The sequence below is a fragment of the Muntiacus reevesi genome, chromosome 7 (assembly GCF_963930625.1).
Source record: "Muntiacus reevesi chromosome 7, mMunRee1.1, whole genome shotgun sequence".
Taxonomy (NCBI): domain Eukaryota; kingdom Metazoa; phylum Chordata; class Mammalia; order Artiodactyla; family Cervidae; genus Muntiacus; species Muntiacus reevesi.
The window spans coordinates 20,443,949-20,470,286 of record NC_089255.1 but is presented as its reverse complement, the minus strand read 5'-3'; the positions used below and the strand labels follow the sequence as shown (position 1 = coordinate 20,470,286).

At 47.2% G+C, this 26,338-nt stretch overlaps 5 protein-coding genes across 13 annotated transcripts; 1 reads left to right on the top strand and 4 right to left on the bottom strand.

Annotated features, from left to right (window-relative positions):
• Window positions 1-372: 372 nt before the first annotated feature.
• On the bottom strand, window positions 373-3,965 carry CHMP4A (charged multivesicular body protein 4A). The gene is made up of 6 exons (XM_065941640.1): window positions 3,821-3,965; window positions 2,340-2,489; window positions 2,076-2,253; window positions 1,397-1,511; window positions 1,102-1,237; window positions 373-686 (listed from the first exon to the last, which is right to left on the bottom strand). The coding sequence occupies exons 1-6, from the start codon at window positions 3,930-3,932 to the stop codon at window positions 628-630; spliced, it is 750 nt and encodes a 249-aa protein (XP_065797712.1). The 5' UTR covers window positions 3,933-3,965; the 3' UTR covers window positions 373-627.
• MDP1 (magnesium dependent phosphatase 1) lies at window positions 2,354-5,840 on the bottom strand. Of its 3 annotated transcripts, none has more exons than XM_065941641.1 (7): window positions 5,696-5,840; window positions 5,516-5,576; window positions 5,332-5,442; window positions 4,898-5,005; window positions 4,707-4,802; window positions 4,400-4,544; window positions 2,354-2,489 (listed from the first exon to the last, which is right to left on the bottom strand). In XM_065941641.1, the coding sequence occupies exons 1-7, from the start codon at window positions 5,730-5,732 to the stop codon at window positions 2,442-2,444; spliced, it is 606 nt and encodes a 201-aa protein (XP_065797713.1). In that variant the 5' UTR covers window positions 5,733-5,840; the 3' UTR covers window positions 2,354-2,441. The 3 variants fall into 3 exon arrangements, with proteins under 3 accessions (XP_065797713.1, XP_065797714.1, XP_065797715.1); XM_065941642.1 differs by having other exon boundaries at window positions 4,717-4,802; XM_065941643.1 differs by lacking the exon at window positions 2,354-2,489 and having other exon boundaries at window positions 4,408-4,544; window positions 4,647-4,802.
• An 894-nt stretch (window positions 5,841-6,734) lies between these two features.
• NEDD8 (NEDD8 ubiquitin like modifier) lies at window positions 6,735-15,076 on the bottom strand. Its single transcript, XM_065941644.1, has 4 exons — window positions 14,933-15,076; window positions 7,935-7,982; window positions 7,686-7,768; window positions 6,735-7,104 (listed from the first exon to the last, which is right to left on the bottom strand). Exons 1-4 carry the CDS (start codon window positions 14,948-14,950, stop codon window positions 7,008-7,010), a joined length of 246 nt encoding a protein of 81 aa, XP_065797716.1. The 5' UTR covers window positions 14,951-15,076; the 3' UTR covers window positions 6,735-7,007.
• Window positions 15,077-15,415: 339 nt separating this feature from the next.
• GMPR2 (guanosine monophosphate reductase 2) lies at window positions 15,416-21,920 on the top strand. 3 transcript variants are annotated; one of them, XM_065941634.1, is made up of 10 exons: window positions 15,416-15,547; window positions 15,948-16,043; window positions 16,182-16,301; window positions 18,560-18,643; window positions 18,788-18,961; window positions 19,765-19,846; window positions 19,939-20,045; window positions 20,232-20,274; window positions 20,937-21,096; window positions 21,286-21,920. In XM_065941634.1, exons 2-10 carry the CDS (start codon window positions 15,957-15,959, stop codon window positions 21,473-21,475), a joined length of 1,047 nt encoding a protein of 348 aa, XP_065797706.1. In that variant the 5' UTR covers window positions 15,416-15,547; window positions 15,948-15,956; the 3' UTR covers window positions 21,476-21,920. The 3 variants fall into 3 exon arrangements, with proteins under 3 accessions (XP_065797706.1, XP_065797707.1, XP_065797708.1); XM_065941635.1 differs by having other exon boundaries at window positions 15,473-15,547; window positions 15,930-16,043; XM_065941636.1 differs by lacking the exons at window positions 15,416-15,547; window positions 15,948-16,043; window positions 16,182-16,301 and adding an exon at window positions 16,347-16,910.
• TINF2 (TERF1 interacting nuclear factor 2) lies at window positions 19,277-25,028 on the bottom strand. Of its 5 annotated transcripts, XM_065941633.1 has the most exons (10): window positions 24,760-25,028; window positions 24,524-24,669; window positions 24,301-24,405; window positions 24,080-24,181; window positions 23,894-24,001; window positions 23,700-23,796; window positions 23,073-23,532; window positions 22,922-22,986; window positions 22,723-22,814; window positions 19,277-20,299 (listed from the first exon to the last, which is right to left on the bottom strand). In XM_065941633.1, exons 2-10 carry the CDS (start codon window positions 24,539-24,541, stop codon window positions 20,105-20,107), a joined length of 1,242 nt encoding a protein of 413 aa, XP_065797705.1. In that variant the 5' UTR covers window positions 24,542-24,669; window positions 24,760-25,028; the 3' UTR covers window positions 19,277-20,104. The 5 variants fall into 5 exon arrangements, 3 of the variants coding, with proteins under 3 accessions (XP_065797705.1, XP_065797703.1, XP_065797704.1); XM_065941631.1 differs by having other exon boundaries at window positions 24,524-25,028; XR_010664009.1 differs by having other exon boundaries at window positions 20,162-20,299; window positions 22,723-22,792; window positions 24,524-25,028.
• Window positions 25,029-26,338: the final 1,310 nt, after the last annotated feature.

Below are 26,338 nucleotides of genomic sequence, written 5' to 3'. Positions count from 1 at the left end.
TGTATTTCTCCTTTCCTATCTGTGAACGGGCTTAGTAAAAGGAATATGGGTAGTAAATCATGCGGCTCTCTTTGCAGTGGTACAGTTGGGTGAAAAGGGATGAGGGAAGACTTAGGGGCGGCTCCACATGATTCTGGGATAATACTAGACGGCGATTTCCTTACCCTCAGCACTAGGCAACCCCAGGACAAACCAGCTTGAGAGATGGAACGGTATCTGCCTGGTACACACTAGGTGAAGACACTGGGAGCTCCATCTGTTCTACGCTGCAGTTCCCCTTTCTCACTGTCATTATCATTCATTTCTTGAAACAAAGCTCCAGGAACCAGGAGATGAGTTTCAGTGGTAGACAAGGCAGCATAAGCACTAGGGTTCCATCCGCCCAGTTTTATTGGGAATGAGGGCATTGTAATGCTATCCATGGGAGCCCAGTGGCTCTTTCCGTACTAATCCTTCTTCATAGTTGAGCCAGGGAAGGGAGGGCCACAGACCCTTTTCTCAGGCAGGTCACACCACCACCCTCAGCAGGACCACCTCCCAACAAGGCCATGTTCCTTTAGCTCAGCATTTGGCACTTAAGGAAAAGACAGCAACAAAGGCAGTGTCAGGCCGACAAGCCCAGACTCATCAGGACACCCACTCAGCCAGCTGCTTTAGTTCTGCTTCATCTTCATCCGCTTTGGGAGCTTTGGAGACAAGGACCCCAGAGAAAGAAAAGTGTTAAGGTCTCAGCAAGTTCCAATCATCCCCTCTTGTAACACTAGGAACCTGCTGAATGCTCTCTCCCAGCAAAGAACCTAAGGTCTTGCTTGCTGGGCTGCTGCTAATGCCCATAGCACCTTTGCGCAAATCAGAAGGTGCTCATTTCTCCCAGAATCTGCGTCCCTAAACTAGGATACATGGTTTGTGGAGTGAAGCATAAGCCGGATCTCAGTCCCCATTCCCCTTCAGCCAGGCACCCTTATTCAGTTAACAACCTATGCAACTGTAGCAGCAACCCTCTCTGCCTGGATCCTTTGAGGCAGGATGGATGGGGAGTAATTTTCCCCGTATCTATCCCACCCGCTCAAGTCCTTGAGATGACAGAATAGCCCTGGGTACCTGGCTCTGCAGGCAGATGTGTAGAGGGTACACTGGGCAGTGTGACTGGGGGTTCCTCCTCCTTGTCACCCACGTGTAACAACTCTCGGGCCAATTCCTCCTGCTCCAGCTCCTCCAGCTCCTCCAACAGCTCATCCTGGATATGGGAGGACAAGGCCACTCAGAACAAAGGAAAATTCTATTTCCAAAAACATACTTTTGGAGTTCTCCCCAAACCTGCCCCACAATTCTCTTGGGCATTCCTTCTGGCTGGTCCCGTGCCTTCAACATTCCCTGACCCCTCCTGCCCAATCACCTCATCCACGTCATCTCCAAAGCCCACAGGCCGAGAAATGGCATCTGAGATCTGCTGGGCCACCTCCTGTTGTTCTGTGATGTCAGCCATCAGTTCATCTACCTTGTCAATGTCCCTGAGAACAAGATACACAGCCCAGATATCAAGTGACAATCCCCTTCACTTTTTCTTCTCACATGAATGACGTCCCTCCTGCCTGTGGCTTCAGACTGACAAATCCATGGCTACCAGGTAAAAGAGACCCCTGGAAAAGTATAAAGAGGCAAACTTGGGCTGAGAAATGACATGAAGCCACAACGGGAAGACTGGTTGCTCTCTCTGAAGGGTCTTAAAAAATGAGAAAAATTAGGACTTCCCTGGTGGTTCATTGGTTAAGACTCCACACTTCCACTGTTGGGCGCCCAGGTTCAATCCCTTGTTGGGGAACTAAGATCCCACAGTTGTTCGGCACAGCCAAAAAGAAAAAAAAAAAAAAGAAAACAGGAAAATCATCTTTCCTCCCTAGAATGTCCCAGCCAGCAGAGATCATCTTGCAGTAAGCAAGAAGGCTGACAGAGGTCTAGCTGTCACAGGCGTCTCTACTCTAAGTTCAGATCTGGAGAGGTTTTAAGATTCACGGCACAAAATCAAGCTACCCTCCCAGGCCCTGGGTCCCCTCCTCCCCTCCCCCCATACCCACATGTCCTGGTAGGCCTTCTTCAAGCCTTGGGAAGCAAGCTCCATGGTACGAAGCACTTCTGCATTGGTGGTGGCATTCTCAATGGCCTCACGCTGAAACTCCAGGGTGGATAATGTCCCGTCGGTTTGTGCCAGCTGCTGTTCCAACCTTTTCTTCCTCCGCAAAGCCTGCAGGGCGGCTGACCCAGCCCACACCCTGAGCATCAGAGAAGCAGCCCTTGCTTCCCCCGGCCCTCCCCGGTGGCACCTCTCCCTCCCCCATTACCTCTCTTGTTCTTGGTCCCATGCTTCTTGGCAGTTTGTAGCTCCTGTTCAATCTTCTGCTCCAGAAATTCCTGTTTCTTGATCAATATCTTCTCCGTCTCCTTCAGTTTCTGTATTGCCTCTTCAGGGGTTGGCGCCTTCTCCTTCTTTCCTGGAATCCAATGGAGCAGCCCACATTGTGTGAAGGAAAAATATTAGCCACCGATTATGGAGTGCATGGTATGTGCCAGGCACTTAATAATGTTGTTGTTAATCCCCAAATGACTTTCTACAGTGAGTGTACTAACTCCAGCTTACAAATGTGAAAACAGGCACAAAGATGTTAACATTTTGATCTAAAATCACAACTACTGTAGTAAGAGACTGCAAGGGAACTGAAATGTGACAGTATGAATTCCAAAGCCAGTATCCTTTTGCTATTCCTTCCCAGCTACATTTCAAGTCATTTCCAATCTTTTTTTTTTTTTTTCCAAATAGACTATTTTTTAGAACAGTTTTGGGTTTACAGCAAATTGAGCAAGTGGAAGATACAAAGACTTCCCATGTGCTGCCGGCACCCACACATGCACAACCTCCTCATTATCTCTTTGCCCACCAGAGTTCAATCACATTTTATAATCACTGTTCCACTTGTTATCCTAGAAGATATTCAAGGTCCTGACTCCACAACATCAAACTGAACAAAGCATGGAGGCTAAAGAAAAAAAATCTGATCTCAATTTTTCCCTTTATTTTCTGAACTTCTAACACTTATTAAAAAAAAAAAAAAGTTGAAGGCCTGAGCCTGCTTAAGATCCTTCCATATTCTCCACTCTCTACAGAATAAAATACAAAAAAAGGGTTTTTAACAAGATACACAGGGTCCTTCACACACACACACACCCCCCCCCATAGAGATAAGAACTTCTTTTCCCTAAATATACCACACTTTTCCCTGCCTGTTTTGCACACAGTTACCTCTTCCTAGAGAACCTCACCTCCCCCCTACCCCCGGTTTGGCATACTTCTAGACTCCAGATCACCACCTGCCACCCTGATTCTTCCGTTTCACCCTGGCTTTCCGGAAAATCTCCATCACGGAGTTGCCACACCACACTGTAAATGCCAGATTTTGCCTGTCTCCCCCACCTCAGAGGAGCTCAAGAGGGCTAGCTTTCTTGGGTCACCTCAGATTGCCTCCGGCCCAGCATGAAGGAAGCACCAGGGTTTTGGAAAGGACTGGATGCCAAGAAACTCTTCCCCAGAGCCTCAACAGCGGGAGACAGCACAGTAGCCACGCCCTCCACTCGCCCCCTCCGGAGCCTCGGGCTCTTCCCTCCCGGGTCTGGGAAGGAAGGCAGCTGGAACCGCGCACCCTGACAAGGCGGCGGTCCTGGCTCGAGAGGCCAGGCTATAGGGGTTTTTCAGACAGCGTCTCCTGCTCTCCCGCCTCCAGCCCGCTGCAGCCAGCACCTCCCGGGGACCAGTCTCGCCCGGGCTCACCCCTCCCGAACAGCCGGCCAAGCCCACTCATCTCGACCCTCGCCTCTCCCGCCTCCGCCCCACGGTATCCCGTGCGCTTCCGCCTTGCTCCCGGGGAAGGTGCTGTACGCATCACTCCGAGACCGGCCTCGGCCAATCCCTCCTTAGGGCACCGCGGCGACATCATCAACAGGCGCCGGCGAGACCACTGATATCACGTGAGCCAACACACCAGCCCCAAACCCACGCGCTCCTCTCAAAGCGGCCGCTTCGTTTCCCGTTGTATAAAAAGGCCCCACTCCAACCCGCAAACAAACTCTTTGTTTCCTGGAAGGAAATGTGCAGGGTAATGCCCTTACTACTTGGGGCCAGTGGAAGAGTTTTTTTATGCCCTTGACAGACCTCGGGAGAGGGGTGGGAATGGGGAGAGCACAGGAGATCACAGTCGGTTTGCCACAAGTTTATAAGGCGGAACCAGTGCCTCACATTCTGGTCTTTGCATCTCCGGATGGCCCACCCCAGGTCAAAACAGAAACAACCCACACAGGGGAAGATCTTTTCTGCCACACACAAATACACTTTAATAATTTACAAATGCACCTGAAAATGCCCTCCTGATTTCCTTTCAGTTCTGTTCCTCAAATGACTGGACCTCAGAGTCCAGCTTGGGCCTTTGTGAATGCATCTAATCCTTGAGTTAGGGTTTGAAGGCTCATTCCATGCTGGACATGAATGCAGATAACACCTAGAAAGAAAAGAAGCCACATTTCATGAGGTCTTCGGGGCTCCCAGTTAGGACTCTCACCTTTTTGGGGCATCACCTGCATGCAAACTATCCTGTACATACCTACCAACCCTTTCCCTCTTAGGAAGACTTTCTCCTCGTTCCCCAAATGGCTAGCCTCACCACTTAGTACCCAGTTTGCTGACATCTACGATGTTCCTCTTCTCATCATCAAAGAAGATCATCTGGGAGAAAGGAACTCCAGTCTTTCGCTGCAACCTGTGCAAGACAGGGTGGGAGTGACCACGCTGGCTTCTTAGCCCCTCCAGTCTCTGGTCTTCTGTCTCCCTGCTCCACCACTTATCGCTTCGTACCTCTCAAAGTGCGTGACTTTGCTGCCTGGATAGATTTCCCGATGAACAAAGTATCTGACAAGGTCAAAGAGCTCCAGCAGCTGGTTGGCTCCTTCAACCTCACCTGTCCTGCAAAAAGGTGTAGTAGATGGGGAGAATGGAGGACCAAGGCTGCAAGTGAAGTTATGTGTAACCAGGGGGAAATCAACTTCTTGTTTGTCCGGGATGGGCGAGCATCTTCCGTTCAGCTTCAGTTTCCATATCCTTCCTGTCTGATACGGGTACCACTGAGCCAATGTTTATTAAATTACAAAATGCACAGCAGAGGGTACAATTCGAAAATGTACAAATACCTGCAACTTGCACGGCCTAAATTTTTGCAGCCAAAGGGTTACACGGAAGTCTCCTCATGCACACATCTCTCAACACTAGACCGACTCAGTCCCTCTTCTTACCGTGAAGCGGCCGCGATGGGCACTCCCAGGCCCCGCAATCGTTCCAGGACCGCAGGCACCTCAGGGTACAGTTGGATGCTCTGGCCCCGCCTATCTCGTACAGTTCCATCACTGGAGAGGGCGAGAGTGCGTTCAGCTCCCGCGGAGCCCCGCCTGGCCCCAGGCCTCCCCAGCCCTGCCTCACCTGCTCTTGTGGAACGGGGGATCTACGTGCGTGTCCACCCAGAACGGCCAGAGCGTGTAATCTGCGAGAGGAAGAAGGTGGGGGTGTCTCAGCCTGCGCGGGCGCAGGGCCTCGAGAGCAGCTACTGGGGTTTGGAGAAATACTGTGCCTTACGAAACTTTCCCCAGTCCGGTCCCTCACCTAGATCGAAGACTGCGAGTTTCGGGAGTCGCGCCATGACCCGTGCCCGCGGGCTGTGCGCAGGGAGGCAGGCCTTGCGCTCACAGCTCAGTGGCCGCCGGCGGGCCTCAGAGAAACGGCGACTAGAGCGTCGTCAGCCGAGCTGGGAAGGTCTGTCCCAAGACCGCACAAGGGCGCCCTCTGGTGGTGGAGGAGGGGAAGGACCTCAGCAAAGTACCGTCGCGGACGGCTCCCCTGACCCTCAGGTCTCTCCAAGGTCTCTTCCCTTGTGTCTCCACCCCACCCAGCCTCACCATATTCTACTTAACCAGAGGAGCCAAGGAAGCGAAGCCCTTTCTTCTAGTACCCCTCTCTCATTTTATCTCACCGAGACCTAAAGTGATCCATCATAGCTCATCACTCCTCATCCTATCTCAATATCAGCCTCTCAATGGTATAAAAACCTGAGCCTCAGCAATATTCCAGCCATAAAAGAATGTAGTGTTGATTAAGCTCTTGAGGGCTTTTCTTGAACCAGGCCCAAATGTCCTGTAGCGTCTAATGGGGGAGAACTCACTCTCCTGGTTTCTACCACCCACATCAGTAGTATGCTGAAAGATATTTACCAACCAGTTTGGGGGGGAGGACTGATTTGTATTGTCAATTTCTGTAAATACTTTGACATGGCCAATGTCAAGCTACCAACATGAAGTCAGTTAATATGGGGGCTGGGAAAGATGCCAACGATTAGCTCTGGCACAAGTAACAGTTGGCTCTAGCACACTCCTGAGTATACACTTACAGTTTGAGAATTCCTCTAAGGGTACATTCCCTTCCAGTGTCACAGTCCTTCAGCCCGGTGTAACTGGGTGTGCACTGGGTCCGTTCTGGGTTTTTTTGGCCACACCCAAAACTAAGATCCCACCCGCCTTGTGGGATCTTAGTTCCCCAACCTGGGACTGAACTCCAGCCCTCAGCAGTGAAAGCACGGAATCCTAACCACTGGGGAATTCCCTAGGTCCACTCTGATTTCAGTCACATTTGTACAATAGAAGAAAGATTCCAGGAGGTCAAGAAATATTTTATTGAGAACCAGGGACACAGCCATAAGAGAGGGAAGCACACAGGACTGCAAACTAAAACCCAATAGCCAGCAAGGGCCCTTTGGGCCAGGAACACTGCCTCCTGGGGTCCTCACAGTCTCCCACCAACAGACACACAAGACTGGGCATCCAGGGGAGGGGGGAGTGGCTCTGGTGTCCCACAGAGTGAGAGGATATATGATGCCTCATTATGAGTGACAGGGCAAGGAGGTAAAATGGAGCGGAGTCCATCACTGCCTAAGACCACCTCCTCCTCTCAGAGCCAACACCAGATGGAGGACTGAACCACCTAATATCTTGTAATCAGCTGCTGTCTTCTCATCGTTCCTACAGGAAGAGGCAAAAAAAGAAAAGAAAAGTTATCAGACATACCATTTAGAGTGGGGTTCTTAACCTGGGTTTCATGGATCTCTGGAGATCTATAAATGCATATGAGAAAAAAAATTACATCTTTGTATTTTTACTAACCCCCAACTGTAATTTGATATTTCTTTCTATTTTGAACACAGACAAAAGCCCCCAAAAGCCCACAGGGGTATTAGCAATATGGGTTACCTGTTAACAAGAGAAATTAGAGCTATTTTCAGACTTCCCTGGTGGCTCAGTGGTAAAGAATCAACCCGCCAATGCAGGAGACAGAGGTTCAATCCCTGATGTGGAAAGATCCCACATGCCGAGAAGCAACTAATCCCATGTACCACAACTGGTGAGCCTGTGCTCTAGATCCCAGGAGTTGAAACTATTGAAGCCCACACACCCTGTAGCTGGTGCTCTGCAACAAGAGAGGTCACTGCACTGAGAATCCCATGCACTTCAACTAGAGCAAAGCCAGCACAGCAAAGACCTAGCATAGCCAAAAACAAAAACCAAAACCCATCACTATACCTTCATTTCCATTCCATACTTACATCTGCTTACCGCTGTAGATGAGCCGCTGCTGCTGTGGTGGAATTCCCTCTTTCTCCTCCACACGCTCCTTGATTCGTTCCACCTTTAGGGGTACAAGTAGTCAGGGGCTGCTCAGGGGGAGGGACCATGGAAGTGGAAAGAACAAGAGCTATGCAGATAGCATGAGAGCAAAAGGACTAATTTCATCAGCACACCCAGGCAAAGGTACGTGCAGGGAGATACGCACGGAGGCACTAGGCATACGTTACCTTGTCCGTGGGTTCAATGTCAATCTCGATCTCCTTTCCAGTCAGCGTCTGAAACAGGCAAGGGTTTCATGAGTCTTATTTTTGTCTCCTTGGTAAAACATACTGGCCTAGCCTTGGGGGATCGACTTCCTTCCGAGAAATGCACACTCTCAGCAAAGTTGATTTGAAGTGTCAGGAGTATTTGCTCATACCCAATTTCAGACATTTTTAGGCTGTGGACAACTTTGATAGGGGAAGATTCTGTAAACCATTTGACCTCTTAAGCTCACAGGTCATCTCATCCCCCACCCAATTAGAATCCATGAGAATACTATAACTTCTTTGGATAAGACAGCAATGAGAGTTGTCCTAAGGAGAGTATTCCTTTGAAAAGGACCTTGTTTTATATACTAATGCTAGAAATTCACACTCAGATAATTCAAAGCATTCTCAAGGACATTAGAGATCACCTCTGACCAGCTTTTTAAGCAATACTAGAATTCAACATTCTATTCTCTTGGACTTTCTCCAGATTTTCACCTAAATCCTAAAATTGCAGCTCTGGTCTTCTTGACTTCTTCCATAGGCTAAAGGTTGCTGATACCCAAAACACAACTGTACACTTACAAATGCTGTGCTTCATCCAATCTTATCTCCCATCCATCCTTGCTCTTAAAGCTCCACTGCATCAGTCTGCAGTAATCCAGACCACAAATGCACGATGTAATTTAGGGGAATTTTCTTTGCTTCTGCTGTTTTCCTTGTTGCCACCCCCTCTTCCACTCTTTCTCAAACCTTTAAGGGACCCTTTAAGATTGATGACTTGTCAGCAATGCACTTTAATAGATATTACAGATAGTTGTTTAAGCAGTCAATAACTATTCATGGAAAGGCTAAATACACTGGTGGCTCAGATGGTAAAGCGTCTGCCTACAATGCGGGAGACCCGGGTTCAATCCCTGGGTTGGGAAGATCTCCTGGAGAAGGAAATGGCAACCCACTCCAGTATTCTTGCCTGGAAAATCCCATGGATGGAGGACCCTGGTAGGCCACAGTCCATAGGGTCACAAAGAGTCAGACACGACTGAGCAACTTCACTCACTAAATACACTGATGATCATGTTATGATCACAACCAACACTTACTGAACACTTTCTAAGAGTCAGAAACTATGCCAAGTGTCTTACATGCATCAATACATTTAATCCTTGCAAGTAACTTATGAGATATGTACTATTCCTATAACCATTTATAGATCAGGAAAATGGGGTTTGGACAGATTAAAAAGCATGCCTATGATGTCAAAAGGACAGTGTGGATCCAAATACAAATTCTCTGGCCCAGAACCATAGCTTTTAGCTCCGTATTCAGCACTGCCTGAGTCTGGCTGATCTAGCGCATGCATGCTCAGTTGCTAAGTCGCATCTGACTCTATGACCCCATCGACTATGGTGCACCAGGCTCCTCTGTCCATGGGATTTTCCAGGCAAGAGTACTTGAGTGGGTTGCCATTTCCTTCTCCAGGGGATCTTCCTGACCCACGGATCGAACCTGCATCTCCAACTCCTGTCTTGGCAGGTGGATTCTTTACCACTGAGCCACCTGGAAAGCCCGGGTGATCTAGTATTGGGACTCAAATGTACACTCTTGTGACAGATTACAAAATAACATATGGCTCCCACTTATGGGACCACGTTGAAGAAAGGACACAAGACCTAATTTCTCAACCATGAGAATGGCTCAGTACTAAGGATATTTAAAAAAAAATTGCAGGAGTAACTCCCTTGGATTGACCTGTTTGGATGCAAAATAATAAATTACAATGGTTATTCTCAAGTTTCCACCCCAACCCAAGCTGGTCTATATGAAAATTCAATAGTCTACGTTAAAATGAGAAAAGTAATGACAACAGTGAGATTTTCATGAAGCTAAATATGTGCATGCATTCTCGATTGTGTCTGACTCTTTGTGACCTCATGGACTGTAGCCCGCCACACTCCTCTGATTTTCTACAAAAATACAGGAGCAGGTTGACATTTCCTACTCCAGGGAACCTTCCCAACCCAGGAATCAAACCTGTGTCTCTTGCATCTCCTGCATTGGCAGGCAGATTCTTTACTACTGTGCCACCTGGGAAGCTCTGAAACTAAATATATTCAGCTGTTAAAATGTCCTTTTATGAAATGACAGCGACAACATATGGCATTTTTTTTAGGCTCTTTCCTGACCAAATGAAAAGTATACAATTCTGTGTTGTCCACAAATATTTCACTTTATTGTTCTTAATACTTTAAGTGCAAAGACTCTTTCACCAGACAATTCTATTTCTAGGTAACTAACCTAAGGGAAAAACTTGAAATTTTAGTACATATTCAAAGAGGAACATATAAGGTATACTGTAAGGTATACTTTCACAAAAGCAAAACACTGCCTATTAAGAAAACAAACTATGGTACACCCATAGAATGACATATTTATTATGCAACAGCTTATACACAGACATGGAAAGATCTAAAAGAATAATACGATTAGTATCACCTTCTGTATGTAGATATATACATACATACATAAAAAGGATTAAAAGTATACATATCTCCTTAAATAATGATTATCTTTGAGAAGGGGAGTAGGGCTAAGCAGAGGGTTTACCAAAGTTGACTCTCCCTTTATCTGTACTATTTACATTTCTAATAGAAATATATTCCTTTATCATATGGATATTAATATTCATTCTGATTTAATAATAACAATTTTTAAAGAGTACAAAAGATTCTAACAGGAGCCTAAAACTGCCCTCCCAAGAGTTGGATGCTTGGGCTTTACAACATTTGAAAAAAATTACTGGTTTATAAATTCTAAAAGTCTAGGACTGGTTGCCTTGGTTCTGAGATTGACTACAAAAGCCTATCAATGTATCCAGACAGCAATTTGGCATATGGCATCCCAGCAACAACACTTCTGGGAAAATAATATGTCCAAAAATATATCTATGACAATGGACTGCAACCTTCTGAAACTGCAAAACTAGAAACAGCATCTAAATACCATACAATTGAAGGTTAAATAAATTATGGTACATACACAGGGGGGAAATCACAGAGTCCTCAAATCGTGTTTAGACTAATAGTACAATTCTAATTTTGTAAATAAATAAATAAACACAACAACCAGTCCATCCTAAAGGAGATCAGCCCTGTGTGTTCATTGGAAGGACTGATGTTGAAGCTGAAACTTCAATACTTTGGCCACCTGATGAAAAGAGCTGACTCATTTGAAAAGACCCTGATGCTGGGAAAGATTGAGGGCAGGAGGAGAAGGGGATGACAGAGGATGAGATGGCTGGATGGCATCACCAACTCAATGGACATGGGTTTGGGTGGACTCTGGGAGTTGGTGATGGACAGGGAGGCCTGGCATGCTGTGGTTCATGGGGTCACCAAGAGTTGGACACGACTGAGCGACTGAACTGAAATAAACACATGTGTATTTATATGTTTTCAAAAAAGTTTGAAAGGATATACATATCAGTGCTTTTATCTTGAGTTGTGAGATTATGGCTGACTTAAATTACTTTCCTTGTGCTTTTTTGCATTTTCCATTTTTAAAAACCATGAACACACTGGGATGAAAAAAAAAACAATGTCCTTGATGAGAGTATAAGGAAATAATTCTTTAAAGTAGCACAGTCTACTAGAGACAGAAACAGTGACAGCCACATATACAATATTAAATATTCTAGTAGCCACATTTTTAAATGTGCAATTTTAATATTCTGAAACCCAATATATTCATATTATTAATATATTTTACATTCTTTTTTCTAACTAAATCTTCAAAATCCTGTGTACATTTCATACTTGCAGCACACTTCAATTCAGATGGTAAGTTTTCATCTGAAATACTTGATCTGTATTTAAATTTCATAATTTCCAGTTGATGGGACTTCCCTGGTGGCCCAGTGGTTAAGAATCTGCCTTGCAATGCAGGGGATCAGGGTTCAATCCCTGGTAGGGGAACTAAGATCCCACATGCCGAGGAGCAACTAAGCCGGAGCGCCACAACTACTGAGCCGAGTCCATGTGCTGCAACAAAAGATTCCACATGATGCAACTAAGACCCAATGCAGCCACATAAGTAAGTATTAAAAAGATTTTAAAAAATTTTTCATAATTTACAGTTGAAAAAGATTTACATTCCCAACTTGTTCCAAACAAGTTAAAAGGCTTCCCAAGGGCTGAATAAGGTTTTAGTTCTTATATTTAAATTAACTAAACACAAATAAAATAAATAACTGAAATAAAACTTCAATTCCTCAGTCTCACTGGCCATATTTCAAGTGCTTGACAGCCCACGTGGGCTAATGGGCACTGTGCTGGACAGGGCTCAAGCATTCCAGCTTACGTAGGAAGCAACAATAAAATCAGAATATCCCCATTTTGTAAACTCCTATGAAATAACAGATCTAGACAACTGCTAACATCACAGAAAGCAAAACCTGACAGAAGTAAATGTCACGAAACACCCTTGAATTATTCTCACATGAACAGACAAAAAGGACTGACTGAGCCTCTAGATCTTATTATCAATTGACAGGAAACAAAGAGGAAAGGAGTATATTAAAAGACAACATGGGGATGTAGTCAGCAAAATCCAAAATATAGGAAACTCTATGGGGCCAACAATCTAGGTTATTCAACAAGAAATAAGGAGGGAAATGGAGAATTACAGGTTTAAAGAGGCTTAAAATACTTATCAACCAAGCACAATGTATGAATCTTAATTGGATCCAGATTCAAACAAGTTGTAAAAAATAAATAAGACAATGATAGAAGTTATCATTGATTTTTTAGGTGTAATAATTATGGTTATGTTAGGAAAAAAATTCTTTTTTACAGATAAATACTGAAATATGTACAAATAATACATGCTATACTATTTGGGATTTGCTTCCTAAAATATCAAGTAAGAAAAGTGGTGAGTATAAATAAAATAGGATTGGCCACAAGATGATAGTTTTGAAGCTGTGTATAGGGTGCTTTGGGCTTCCCTGGTGGCTCAGTGGTAAAGAATCTGCCTACCAATGCAGGAGATGTGGGTTCGATCCCTGGGTCCAATCCTTGGGTTGGGAAGATGCCCTGGAGAAGGAAATGGCAACACACTCCAGTATTCTTGACTAGGAAATCCCATGGACCTAGAGGAGCCTGGTGGACTACAGTCCTTGGGATCACAAAAGAGCTGGACAGGACTTAGTGACCAAACAACAACATAGGGTGAATTATTCCTTCTCTTTGCTGTTGTATATGTTTCAAATTGTCCATAAATTAAAACTGTTTAAAACTGAACAATTTTAAAAGATCATGTCACACTGGGTTTCTTCCCTCAAATCTGATCACTGTGACCTGGGAATACATCCAATGGTATTCAACTGGTCGATGTTAAACCTAAGCTTAACATTCTGCTCTAAGCACTGGATGGGATACAAAAGAAATTAAGTGACTCAGCCTCTGTCAATAATCTTTTTCAAGTGAAGACTTACAATCAAGAGACAATGAGACATACAATTGATAAAACAAACCAACAACAACAACAACAACAAAACCAACATACAAGGAAATGCCACACTGATTATTATTGTCCAAATACAAGATGCAGTGACAAAGTGCTGTGGTGAGGGAAGAGCAACAGTGATTAATTTAAACCTGACTGAGATAACATTTCTCACCCACTGTAACAGCTAAAATAAAGATGAGTGCAGAGCAGTTAGAATGCTTACTCATTGCAGGTGAGGATATAAAATGGTACCACATTTTGGAGAACTGTTTTGCAGTTTCTTTTAAAGGTATACATGACCCAGTAATTCCATTCCTTGGTATTTATCCAAAGGAAATGAAAATATGTGGTTCAATTGCTAAGTCGTGTCCAACTCTTGCGACCCCATGGACTGTAGCCTGCCAAGCTCTTCTGTCCATCGGATTCTCCAGGCAAGAATACTGAAGTGGGTTGCCATTTCCTTCTCCAGGGGATCTAACTTCCTGACCCAGGATTCCAACACAAGTCTCCTGCACTGCAGGCGGATTCTTTACCGACTGAGCTATAAGCTATAAGTCATTATTCAAATTTTAAAAAACAATGACCTTTAAAATGCTGCTTGGCCTCAATCCTTAGCTAATAGGTAGTTCAGAAGGGCTGAAGATGTTAATGGATATTATGCGTGGTAAATACACTAAGGGGCAGATGCAGTAACGACAGACTTACTTAGCAGTTAAAAAAAAAAGTTTAACGTTGCACTGCACCAATTGTTAGTTTTTGTCCCTCCGTCTTAAGGCACAAGGGAGGAAATTGCAGGTAGGGCTAATGAGGGTTGGGAATTAGTGAAGGACCATGGGAGGCGGGATGGACATCGCGTACTAGGGCACTGATAACTAACCTGCCTCAGTCAAGGAAGTGAAGCTAGTCCGGGATGCTGGCTCAGAAAGGCAGGTGCTGACTGAACACGCTCCCACCTTTGGTTCCTGAAGGAAGGCTGAGATATTACATATTGCCAACAACTAGCCAAGGCTTACAGTCTAGTTTCTGGGAGCCCCCAGTTCCCTAGGCTAACGCTTTTGTGCTGTGCTGTGTTCGGAATAGCCTACGTTAGGGGCTGGGAGAAGCGGGTAACTTGGGGATGAAGGATGGGAGAACAGAGCTTATTCCAAGAAACCGAGAGAGAAGGCGGCCAAGATGCTGCTAGGCCTTCTCTATGACCGCGGGGGTGCATACAAAATAGCGAGACTTCGGACAAAGGCGGCACTGGAGTAAAACCAAGTGAGGAAGAGACCCCTGGCGGAGCCAGCCCCCTGCTCTCAAAGTCCTCTTGGGCCTCCCCCCTACCTCCCGGCACCCCTCGCGCGGAGCCCCGAAGCTGTCAACCCCCTCCAGGCTCGGGAAAGGCGTGGTTTTCCTTCCCAGTTTCTCCCTTAAGGCACAGCGGCCAGCCCAGTACCACTGCGTCTTGGCAAGGCTGGTGGTGCTCCCACCTTCACTTTAATTAGCATCTTCTTCTCAGTTTGGGGCTGCACACAGATAAATTGCTGCTTCTGCCGCTGCGGTCTCCGATGCCTCTCCCCAGCACTCCGCCTGTAGGAATCACTTCTGCTTCCGGGTCACTGCCAGGCTCCACCCCTGCCTCGCACGCCCCCACCCGCTTCTTTCCAAGGGATTCCGGAAAGGCTCAGGAATATTTCTGCGTTTCGTTTCGGTGGCGTAGTGAAAGAAAAAAAAAAGAAAGTAAAAAAGCAGCCAGCTTAGTCACAGCAGAGATGACAATTCTGAGAGTCCCCAGTGACTTGGGGCTAGTAATAAGCGGGCGCGGAACGAACTACCTCTCCCATCATGCCAGGGGGCAGCTCCGCGCATCCCACTCTGGAAGTTGTAGTCCCCTGTCCCTCGGATCGAACGGCATCCTCGGTGTGTGAACTCTGTTACCCAGAAGGCCTTGCACGGCGGCCACCGAAGCCGGAATTCCTCGGTTGCTAGTTCTCTGCGGCAAATTAGCCCAACCTGTTATCCCACAAGGCTCAGCGGGGCTGCGCGAGGCTGTGGTTAAGCGAGAGAAGCGTCGGTCAACTGCCACCCGATCACGGCGACAGGAAGTGAGTACCCCTATCCCGGAAGCTGGTTTACGAGAAACCCACCACTCTTCGCTCCCGAATCTGCCCCTTACCCCAGATTGGTCTTTGTAACGGTGGCAGAAAGAAGAGTCGGGGCGTAAAGAATGCACCATTTTAGGGTCACTCACGATTCCATCCCAGTTCTCCCCAACAAATAATAGTATTTGTTGAAGACACCGAGAGTAATTGAAACTGCATGGGTCTGAAGTGACATTCTTCAGGGACTGTACGTCAGTCAATGCCCAGACTTTCCACGATTTGAGCTAAGAGAGAGATAAGCCTCCCAGCCCTAACGGCATTAAGACCTAAAGGGAAGTTGACTTAGCTCCCCTCTCCCAGACTTTTCCTACCTTCCAACCCTCAGATTCATTGCTATCTTAAGGTCCCTGCCATGCCTCACATCGACAACGACGTCAAACTGGATTTCAAGGATGTCCTGTTGAGGCCCAAACGCAGTACCCTTAAGTCTCGAAGTGAGGTGAGCCTGCTTTCCTAGTTGCTCTTTCTTGATCCCAACCTCCTTGGAGAGCCTGAACTGGGAAAGATTCCTGGCTTTTGCCCTCCTGCAGTACTTTTTGGAAGAGTGAAATGCTCAGTTTCCTGTTCACATCTGCAGGTGGATCTCACAAGATCCTTTGCATTTCGGAACTCAAAGCAGATGTACACTGGGATCCCCATTATTGCTGCCAATATGGATACTGTGGGCACCTTTGAGATGGCCAAGGTCCTCTGTAAGGTAGGACTTCCCTCATTCCCCTTCCTCATGGTGTTTTGTGGGCTGACTGCAGAGGTATCTGCATCCCCACTCCCATCCCAGGTCAGCTCTGGCAGTTAACAGTCAGGATGCTTGATTTACTGCTTTCTGCAATAGTACTAAGGCCTCTTTATCTGATAAATTTAAATGGCCATCTGACTTAGGGAGATTCAAAGCTAAGTTTTTCACCCATTTTAACAGAAACTTCCCTTTTCTCCTGTCCAGCATTTTAAACATCCTGCCAGTTTTTCCCACTACCCAGATCACCCTCTACAAACCACATGCATCTCTCTTTACACTACTGTTGGGATACTCAGCATTCACTGTTTTAGTCCAGAAACTAAATATAGTTTGAGCATTCAAAAATTCCCAACTAGAAAATCCTAGAGAGAAGAAATTTAGTTTCTTTCATGCCTGCTACTTTTTTTTTTTTTTTTAATCTTCCTTTTCTTTTAAGTCCTAGGTTCCTGGGTGTTCTGGGATGTGCCCAAAATGGAATATTTTTCTTATACAGGTTATTGCTTGTTTTCAAAATGGAAGATGCTGCTCCTGTCAGTTATATTACTTGCTTCTATACTTGTAGCTGAGAAAGTAGATAGTTACTTTGGGTATCCTGAGGACATATACACTCTTCTGGCTATCCATGTAGTCCTGGTTGATGGATTCTGCTGCTGCTTGTGGCTCTGTTATCCTTAAGGACTTTGTCTCCCTTTCTCTGTTTCTGATTGCTATAAGTCTTTCTGGAATGTCTGCTGTCATTTCTCTGAGGTTCATAGTTATGCAGCTTTAGTACCATATTACTGTTGCCATTCACTATCTGCTTAGCAATCCCACTGTTGCCCGTTTTCCACCTGGCCTATCCAGTACAGTTAAGGAATGGTGAATCTGACTTCAGTGTTAACAGATGTCCTATAACGTGTGGACCTTGCTGGGACTTTCTTGATGCTTTGAGACTGGCTTTTCGTTTCTGCTGATGAATGCTGAAGAAGTCAGATTTTAGAGATACAGGCAAGTCTCAGTAATAATTAAAAGGTTCAGTGCAAGGACCTTTTTCTAGATCTCTAACTTGGTATGTAACTGGATGTATTCATCATGCCACCCTATGCCAAGATATCTCCCAGGTGTGATGACTGCCTAGAGTGATTTTTGTTTGTTTATTTTTGTTTATTTTTCTTTGCTGGTGGCAGAGTGTTGCTGAGAAAGCAGAATTCAGTAGCAGCTTTGGCTGGGTAGTGTTGATCTGAGTATAGCATGTGCACTTCCTCACTGCTGGCTAATGTGTGACTCCCTTGGATCTCTTATCAGTTGCAAGATTTGTGCTTTCTCAAATGCTGTCTTGTTTATTTGAATGTCTGCACTTTTAAAGCACAAACACCAGCATTCACAGTGGCCTTTGAATGCCTTTCTCAGAATATTGGGATGTTGTCTGCAGTTTTTTGAGCTAGGGAACATAAATCTGATGAGTCATTCTAGCCTTCAACTTGGTTAACTGAAATAGGCTGAATAAAACAGACTTTTCAGGTTGGTCCATGACTTAAGAAAATCTGTCCAAAATCTGTCCGTTACTTTTTTTTTTGGGGGGGGGGTGCTATGCGTTAAAGCATATGGGACCGGGGATCGAACCCATACTCTCTGCATGGGAAGTGAGTCTTAACCACTGGACCACCAGGAAAGTCCCTTTTGTCCATTACTTTAGCAGAGATAAAGGGTAGTGCCTTATTGGCTGTTAACCTTAAGGCTTTGTCTTTTTTGATTTTGTGAGAATTTAGGCTCACTGAATTACTGCTGATAAATGGAACAGAAAATACCAAAAATAGGTTCGTTCTGTACTAGGTTGTCCTAGGAGGAGGAGCTGAGTCAGTGCAGGCAGACACTGTCTCTGTCCAGCCTTTTCATGATTCTCTTTTGTCTGCTGCTTATCCCACTGCACCAACAGTTTGTCCTTGTTACTTTTTAAGTCAGAAGCGCTACATGCGCTGGCAGGTGAAATCCAATCCAGATAACTTAGTGCTTTGGTGGGAGTGTTGGGCAAGTACTAGCTTATGTGGGAAAGCCTGATTGCATTTGTAGGGAGAATAATGGTGGAACTGAGGTCTCGGCTCAACCACTGACATCTTCAAGTTGCTTTTTCCAGACTTCAGTCCTTCTGTCCCCCAGATAGGAAAATATAAAGGTCTATTTCCAGAGAAAGAGGTTCTATCAAAGTTCTTTCCTTTTTAACGGCTCTTTCTTCTTCCCAGTTCTCCCTCTTCACTGCTGTCCATAAACACTACAGCCTCGAGCAGTGGAAAGAGTTTGCTAGCCAGAATCCTGACTGTCTTGAGGTAACACTGGTCCTCCCCGACCCCTTCCTTAGCCCAGTCTTCCGAGAATCCTTTTTGCTTGGCTTCCGACCCTGACCTCCCCACTCCCGTTGGCTAACCAGCCGTGTTGTCTCTGACATGCTCATAGCCCTGTTTCTCTCACAGCATCTGGCTGCCAGCTCAGGCACAGGCTCTTCGGACTTTGAGCAGCTGGAACAGATCCTTAACGCTATTCCCCAGGTGAAGTATGTGTGCCTGGACGTGGCCAATGGCTACTCTGAACACTTTGTTGAATTTGTGAAGGATGTGCGGAAACGCTTCCCTGAACACACCATCATGGTATGTCTGTTACCCTCTAGTGGGTCCATTCCTCTCCTTCCTCCACTCTTTCCTGCCACTCTATTTTGTTATAACAGTTCCTTTCTCCTCTACTGCATTTCCTATTCCACTTAATCATGTCACTGGGTGGTGATCCACGGTTCCCCATTTTAGATGTTTGTTTACTGGCCAGTGCTGTTATCTCTGACCCTTGATACATGGTCTTGTAAATCCAGTACCTGATGTCACTCACCAAACCACAATGGAACACTTACACATTGTACATATCTCTGGTACATACACACCTGCCCAAAGACATGGACAGACACTACAGTCTTATATTAAAGGGGTTGTATCAAATGCAGTTTTATTTTTTTACAAGCTCAGGGGAGTGATGACAAGGCCTTGTTTTCTTCACAGCATTGTGGGTTCTCTCTGTCCTGTTCATCAAAAGCAAATACAACTGGGGAGGTGGGTCCTTAGCCTACATTACCATGTCCTACCACTTCCCCTGAAGCCAGAGAAGTTTCATGACATAACAACTTAAGCACAGGATATGTCTGGGTGTCTTGGTGGGGAGGGAGAGGTGAATCTACTATAAATCCGGTGTGAACTTATTCCAGCTGGACCCCCACTTTACCCTAGTACAACAGTAACACTGGCCCCTCAGCCCTTACCTCAGCTTGGGAAGCAGGGTCCTCTGAAGTGACTCATCTAAAAGAGGAGCCCAGGGACTCTTCTTTGTGATGATGTTGGAAGCACGTGACCTCCTCCCTTTCCTGAGAAGAGACCCTGAGAAAGCTGTTTTGATGGCTCTGTCCCAGGCAGGGAATGTGGTAACAGGAGAAATGGTGGAAGAGCTGATCCTCTCTGGGGCTGACATCATCAAAGTGGGAATTGGACCAGGTAAGCTGGTTCACTGGGGGGTCACTGGCCACCCCTCCAGTGGCAGACACCTGTGGAGAACTTCATCCTCATTCTTGTCACATTCTTCTCAGGCTCCGTGTGTACCACCCGGAAGAAAACCGGAGTGGGGTATCCACAGCTAAGTGCAGTGATGGAGTGTGCAGATGCTGCTCATGGCCTCAAAGGCCACATCATTTCAGTAAGGTCATGGGCAGGGTAGGGTATTAAGCTGCCAAACATCTGGGTTCTCACTCACATCTAGAGGTTCTGGTAGAGTTTGGATCGGGGTTCCTGGGTCCCTGTCAGCATTGAGCTGGGCCGCTGGGACCTCCTAGAGGGCTTGGGGCATCCATACTGTCTCTTCACAGTGCTCCTTACTTTGCAGGATGGAGGCTGCAGCTGTCCTGGGGATGTGGCCAAGGCTTTCGGTAAGGAGGGCACATAAGGAGGATCCTGTAGAAGAGGATGAGTCACCTCTGAGGGTCTAGGATCAGGCTAGGGAAGTCCAAAAAAGCTGTCCTTTTATAATATGACCAGGGACCCAGAAGTCTGTGGTGTCACCTGGGGCAGGCCAGCAGGGGACATCCTGAAACTCTAATACAGACTCTCCAAATATGGGCCAGGACCATCTGCACCATCCCCTGGACTGCTGGGTGGTGTAGAGGTCCGAGCCCCACACCGCATCCATAGGATCTAGCTCTGGGGAGTAGGGCTGCAGTACACTTTGCCAGCTTCCTGGGTCATCCCTGCTTACAGTGAAGTTGGAGACCTTTGCTCTTGGGACACTTGCAGTGAGTCTTGTTTGGCTGGGCACAGTAAAAAGAGGTGACCAGAAGATGGCAAAAGCAACAAAAAACAGAGCAGAAGCCTGGAAGAGACTCTTTGAAATTCTTCGAAAAGTCAGGCCTACTGAGGAATTGAAGTCAGGGTAGAGCAGGCCTGTGCGCTTGGGTTATGGGCCAGCTAAGGAAACAAAACCAGGAAGATGCCGGAATCATTGTCAGGCCTGAAAATGTGGTGTGAGTTGCTTCTGAGGGTGACAGTGTGGGCACCTGGACCAGTTTCATCTCTTACCCTCTCGTGCTGGCAGGGGCAGGGGCTGACTTCGTGATGCTGGGCGGCATGCTGGCTGGGCACACTGAGTCAGGTGGTGAGCTCATCGAGAGGAATGGCAGGAAGTACAAGCTCTTCTACGGCATGAGCTCCGAAATGGCCATGAAGAAGTATGCCGGGGGTGTGGCTGAGTACAGGTAGGTGTGGGGGCCAAAGGTTCTTGGAAAGCATGACTTTCCAAGAAGGGTGATGGCAGAACTCATGGTTGCTGGGAGATAGATGGTACAGTTTTTGGAAGAAAAGTGACGAACAGGGAAGGACTAAATGCTAGAGACCAAGGTAAGGAATCCAGCGAGAAAAGGTAAGAAAGCTTTTCTTCTTCTAAGGGCCTCAGAGGGAAAGACAGTGGAGGTGCCCTTTAAAGGGGACGTGGAACATACCATCCGAGACATCCTTGGAGGCATCCGCTCCACCTGCACTTATGTGGGAGCAGCTAAGCTGAAGGAGCTGAGCCGGAGAACTACCTTCATCCGTGTCACCCAGCAGGTGAATCCGATCTTCAGTGACGAGAGCTAGACCTGAGCAATTCTGCCCTCCCAGGGCTCTAGCATCCACCACAGGGCTCCCAAGTGGGCCCCTCTCTCATCCCAGCTACTCAGGCTATTATTACTTGGTCATTTCCTATCCTCTCCTGACGGCTCCTGCAGTAATTCTGTACTTCTCTATCTGCACATGCAAAATGCCGAGGGCACTCAGTGGGGAGGAAGCAAGGCAGGCAGGCTGAGACAAGGAAGTTGAGAGAATCAAGTGGGAATCTAGGGACCCAGCATTCTGAAGATTAAAAAGAAGAGAGGCTGATTCATACATAAATGTTTTATGTGGCCTTGGTTCTGATAGAGGTAGGCTTTTAGAATCATGTTTTGTTAATCAGATTCATTAAATAGACCTTTGAATATCTACAAAGCGTGGAATTGTTTACATACTTTAAATACCTCAATAAAGAGAGATCCAATGACTTTAAGATTCTGGGTTTTTCTGCATAAGGCTGGCATCTGGGCGCTACCCCAGGGCAAGTGCAGGAGTAAGCACTGACCCACTGGAGTCAGCGAGAGTGAGTGCCCTTCCTGTGAAATACTCCATTCTAGAGCCGCTACCCCCAAGGAACCTGGCAGCATGAGAATTTACAAAGTATATTCTGGCATCAGACCACAGGTTATTTTCAGAATAGCAAAAGGAAATTTTTCTTCCAGGCTCTCAGCCCTGGTAATGGGCATGTCTGACCTGCACTCTCCAAGGGAGGTAAAATGGCAAAAGGATCCGCTACCAGCCCCAGAGAGGCTGGTTGTGTTTCTAAAGAATGACCTACACTGACCTTAGACAAGGCTTCATTCCCCTTCCTTGCACCAAGACAGTGTTTTAACAAGTCCAAAATTTAATTATCAAGCATTACAAAGTAACTTCAGCATTGTAGTCAGGCAACCCAAGCCCAGGCTTCCACTTTATCCCCACTAAACTGTATGAGAGAAAGAAGACAGGCAGAATGTCGTGGGCATTTCAGTCTTATCACAGGAGTCTAGAACTGTCTGTACAGTCAGGGAAGGGGATAGACACAGTGCTGGGGCCAGAGGAGGGTAGGTATTCACAAAAGGTGGGGATCAGGGTGTCAAACTTTGTCTTCTGATAGTTTTCCAGAGGTTCCTGCAGAGAAGGGAGCAGGGAGATCCTATCATCATTGAAACGTGCCCTGATCCCTCCATATCCTAGAGAATGTCACTTTCTGTCTTGTTCTGCCCACCCATCCCGTTCCCAGCTTTCCTACTCACCCCTCCTTCGCTCTGGCTATCTTCTTCCTCGTCAGAGTCCAAAACCAGGTCCCCTATGGTAATGTCAGAGCTGTACAGAGATGGAGGACAAACTGTAGGGAGGAAAGCAGAGTCCAGGTACTCTCCTCAGTGAACACAGATCCTCAGGAGTCCCCAGGAGAGAAGGCTGTTTGATCTGGTTCTGACTCAGGATACCTACCTGACTTCCTAGGAGGTGATAATGACAGTCTTAGTGGTTCCATGTGGCAGTCCATGTTGCAGTTCCTGAGGTGGGAGCAAGCAAAGACAGGGTGAAAGGAAAGCAGGCAGGACATGTGCTGCTAGTAGGAAGAAGCAGCTGTTCTACTCACTCCTTTTGCTCCGAGGCAGATGAGTCAACCAGATTCCCCTTCACCGCTCTCCTTCCCAGGGTCCTGGATGGACTCCTAGACTTCCCGGTCAACGGTGCTCTGGTGCCTGCAGCTCCTGCTGGATCTGCTGGGTGTGTGCCGTCTTTGCCCTTCCCAGGCTTAGATGTGACCTGGGCTGCTGAACCCACATCCCTGAAGGGGAGCAGCATGACTGTGGGGCGCTCCTTATGGCCTCTGCTAGTGGGTGCCCACTGGGACTGGATTCTTCGCCGGCCTAGAGGGGCCAGATTGAAATGGTGGCCGGTCAGAGGTTCTGGATGCTTCCTTGAGGCTGGTCCCTGAAGAAGCAGTGGGCCAGGAGAGGCTTTTGGCAGAGGGTCGTGGAGTGCTGGTCTTGGTTGCTGAGGAGGACTCTGCTCTGAGGGCTCTGTCGTGTTCACTCCATCAGTAGCAGAGCACTCTGAAGAAGAAAACAAGGCTCCTTAAAAAGCTAAAATTCTAACACATCCACTCAGTTTGGTTTCTTATACCTCAGGCCCATGTAGCCCTGCCAGTGGGCTGTCTAAAAAGGTCTCAAGCTAAACACTCCACCCCCAAATTCTTGGTTCTCCTACATGGTCCTGGTACCTGGAAGTGGCCACCCCATGTCCACGCCATATTGGCTCAAGACAAAAGAAGAAGTAATAGAAACTCCAGGCTGCATCCAACTCAGCACATCCTGAAGCTGTGGGCAGGGAGAGAGGCATGAAGACCACAGGCCTTGTTACAACCCCACCCACCACCCCAGCATTCTGCCATTATGTGTTTTGCCCCAACAAAACCTGCTGTGCCTGCAGCATAGGCAGTGCTTTTTCCAGCTGACACAAATATTCAAAAAACAGCTTTTCCATGGCAGCCAGAAAAGTTTCCCCATACTCTTGTTCGAGTTCCTGCAGGAGGAAAAGCAGCAGGTCAGAGACGGCTAGAGTCAACAGCTACACCACTGCTTGCAAAGCAGCCAGTCCCACCTGCAGCTTCGAAGCCAAATCAACAGGGGCTTCTGCCAGCTGCTTCACCTGCTGGCAAAAGGTTTCCTGAGCCTCTGATATCTTCCTCAGATCCTGCTTTGTCTGTCGAGGGTAAAGAAGGCAAACAGGTTAGAGGCACCAGGATCCAGTGACCAGGAAGAGGAGCAACTTTGCTGCATCAGGTGTTAACCGGGTTAGGGCTTGCTTCAAGGGTTACTCACGATTTTGGGGTCCCGCACTGCAGGTCCAGACTCTGGGAAGTGGTGATGTAGGGCATTCAGAACCTGGGCCCAAGGCCGGCCCTGCAGGATGAGCTCCACCACCAACTGTGGAGAGTACTGAGCTCAGAAGGCCCACGTCGGAGTAAACTGCCCTTTTCCTACCGGTTCCATCCCCAAGCAGTCGGCCCCTACCCCCTCTACCAGGTCCTATTGGTTCCAATACCTTGGCCTTTAGGCCCATACACAGGCGTTCATGATGCCGGTAGCGAACCAAGCCAGGAGCAGCAGCGCGCAGGTATCGCAGAAACTCCAATACTCGGGGAAAATGCTCCACGCAGCGTCCGCGAATGACCTGCCAGCTGGCAGCAGCTACAAAGCGAAGAGCAGCGGGACCGGCCCCCGGGGGTGTGGCCATGGCCCGCGGACTCCACCCCAGGGGCCGCCTCTTTGGGTTCCTACCTCCTCGGCGCGGTTTCCCGACTCCTCCCAGGGGCGGGGCTTCCGGTGGCCCTCACAGGCTCCGCTATTTCAGTCTGCAACGGGTACTTGGCTATCCGACTCTGCGCCTCCCAAGGGCCCCCAGAATCCTGGGGTTTCTCTCCACCTCAAGATGGAGCCCGAATGCAGAAGCTGGCAAGCTCCACTGGCACTAGACCGCTCTGTCTGAAACGCCGCCGCTGTCTGAAACGCGAAGGCTACCTCCCTTCCGGCTCTGCGACCAGTTCTCCTACCCGGGAAAAGAGTGGGAGTGGCGAACCAATGGGCCGCCAGACAGGGGATACGTGACGTCGCGTCACAAGGCCACGCCCGGGTAGATCCGGCGCCGCTTCTGGTCTCCGCCCTCGCTTCCCCGCACTTCCGACAGCTTCGGGGTGGAGGGGATCGCGGATCTGGGCTCTGCCCCCGACCGGTGCATTATTTCGGGGAGCCTGCAGAGAAAGCGCTTCGTTCTTTGAAGACTTGACTTTCTAGTCTGTAAAGGGAGGTTCTTGCCACTTTCCCTCTCCATCGTCTTCAGCCTCTCAAATCCGATTCCTTAAATCCCACCGCCCATACCAGCGTCTGCAAAGCCTTCCCCGGGCGGTGCGCGACTTCCAGATAGAGTTCGGCTCTTTTTACAGACCAGGAGAGGGCGCCCGCCCTTAAAAAACAAAATACAAAGTTTGAAAAAACACGTCAGATTGTTGACTTTTTTCTAGATGGTGAGACTTTAGGTAATTTTTTGTGTTTTTCTGTGTTTGATATATTTTTTTAAAGGCGTGTAGTGTTAAAAATAACAACATAGATTTCCCTTTTCGAATTCTGTTGTGCGCTTACTCCAGTCAGCCCCCTCATATAACCTGTCTTTCTCCTTGTCACCCTTCCTGGGGTCTCTCCTTGTTTCCACGGACAGAACCTTGACACACACAGTGTATTCTTTGTTTTCTGAATTAATTATCTGCTCTGACTGCCTTACAGGGATTTAGTGAAACTACCCTTTCCATGGGCCATCTCCTTTTTCAGAGATAATGGCCCCTATACTCCTTCCTGTCTCCACCCGAGATCAGTCTTCTGTGCAGAGCCATGCATTCGACTACCCGCGGGACATCTCGCTGGAAGTTCCAAAGTACACAAGTCGGACATTTATGAAATTCGAGTTACCTTCCTTTTTTATTTCACTTTTATTTTTTTCCCTAAAGTTCTGCCTTTATGTAGGTTATGCCTTTATCCCTTATGTAGTTTCTGACCTGTGTCGTTTTCCTTCTTTGCTGAAGAATTTCTTTTAGCGTATCTTGCAAGTCAGGTCTTCTGGCTGCAAACTCCCTCGATTTTTGTTTGCCTGAAAAAGTGTCACTCCTTCACTTTTGAGAAATAATCTTGTTGGATACAGAAGTCTAGGTTGATGAGTTTTTTTTCCTTCAACACTTTAGACATTTTACTGTGCTCTCTTCTTGCATGGTTTCTGAAGAAGTCTGATGTAATTATTATTTTGGCTGCCCGCATGCGTTGTGGGGTCTTAGTTCCCCAACCAGGGATTGAACCTAATCCTGACAGTGAA

What these genes read in the sequence shown, in the direction of transcription:
- CHMP4A (XM_065941640.1), bottom strand. Translation starts at nt 3,932, where the DNA reads ATGCGTACAGCACCTTCCCCGGGAGCAAGGCGGAAGCGCACGGGATAC. An exon ending in TGGCCGGCTGTTCGGGAGGG is followed by an intron (nt 2,490 to 3,820) that starts GTGAGCCCGGGC and finishes ATTGGATTCCAG; the next exon opens with GAAAGAAGGAGAAGGCGCCA. An exon ending in ACATCTGCCTGCAGAGCCAG is followed by an intron (nt 687 to 1,101) that starts GTACCCAGGGCT and finishes TTGTCTCCAAAG; the next exon opens with CTCCCAAAGCGGATGAAGAT.
- NEDD8 (XM_065941644.1), bottom strand. An exon ending in ACATTGAACCCACGGACAAG is followed by an intron (nt 7,769 to 7,934) that starts GTAACGTATGCC and finishes GTACCCCTAAAG; the next exon opens with GTGGAACGAATCAAGGAGCG. An exon ending in ATCTACAGCGGTAAGCAGAT is followed by an intron (nt 7,105 to 7,685) that starts GTAAGTATGGAA and finishes CTCTTCCTGTAG; the next exon opens with GAACGATGAGAAGACAGCAG.
- GMPR2 (XM_065941634.1), top strand. Translation starts at nt 15,957, where the DNA reads ATGCCTCACATCGACAACGACGTCAAACTGGATTTCAAGGATGTCCTG. An exon ending in AGAATCCTGACTGTCTTGAG is followed by an intron (nt 18,644 to 18,787) that starts GTAACACTGGTC and finishes TTTCTCTCACAG; the next exon opens with CATCTGGCTGCCAGCTCAGG. An exon ending in TCAAAGGCCACATCATTTCA is followed by an intron (nt 20,046 to 20,231) that starts GTAAGGTCATGG and finishes CTTACTTTGCAG; the next exon opens with GATGGAGGCTGCAGCTGTCC.
- MDP1 (XM_065941641.1), bottom strand. Translation starts at nt 5,732, where the DNA reads ATGGCGCGACTCCCGAAACTCGCAGTCTTCGATCTAG. An exon ending in CCCATCGCGGCCGCTTCACG is followed by an intron (nt 5,006 to 5,331) that starts GTAAGAAGAGGG and finishes ACCTTTTTGCAG; the next exon opens with GACAGGTGAGGTTGAAGGAG. An exon ending in AATCAGGAGGGCATTTTCAG is followed by an intron (nt 2,490 to 4,399) that starts GTGCATTTGTAA and finishes ATTGGATTCCAG; the next exon opens with GAAAGAAGGAGAAGGCGCCA.
- TINF2 (XM_065941631.1), bottom strand. Translation starts at nt 24,715, where the DNA reads ATGGCCACACCCCCGGGGGCCGGTCCCGCTGCTCTTCGCTTTGTAGCT. An exon ending in CATGGGGTGGCCACTTCCAG is followed by an intron (nt 23,533 to 23,699) that starts GTACCAGGACCA and finishes TTTCTTCTTCAG; the next exon opens with AGTGCTCTGCTACTGATGGA. An exon ending in ATAGCCAGAGCGAAGGAGGG is followed by an intron (nt 20,300 to 22,722) that starts GTGAGTAGGAAA and finishes CCTCTTCTACAG; the next exon opens with GATCCTCCTTATGTGCCCTC.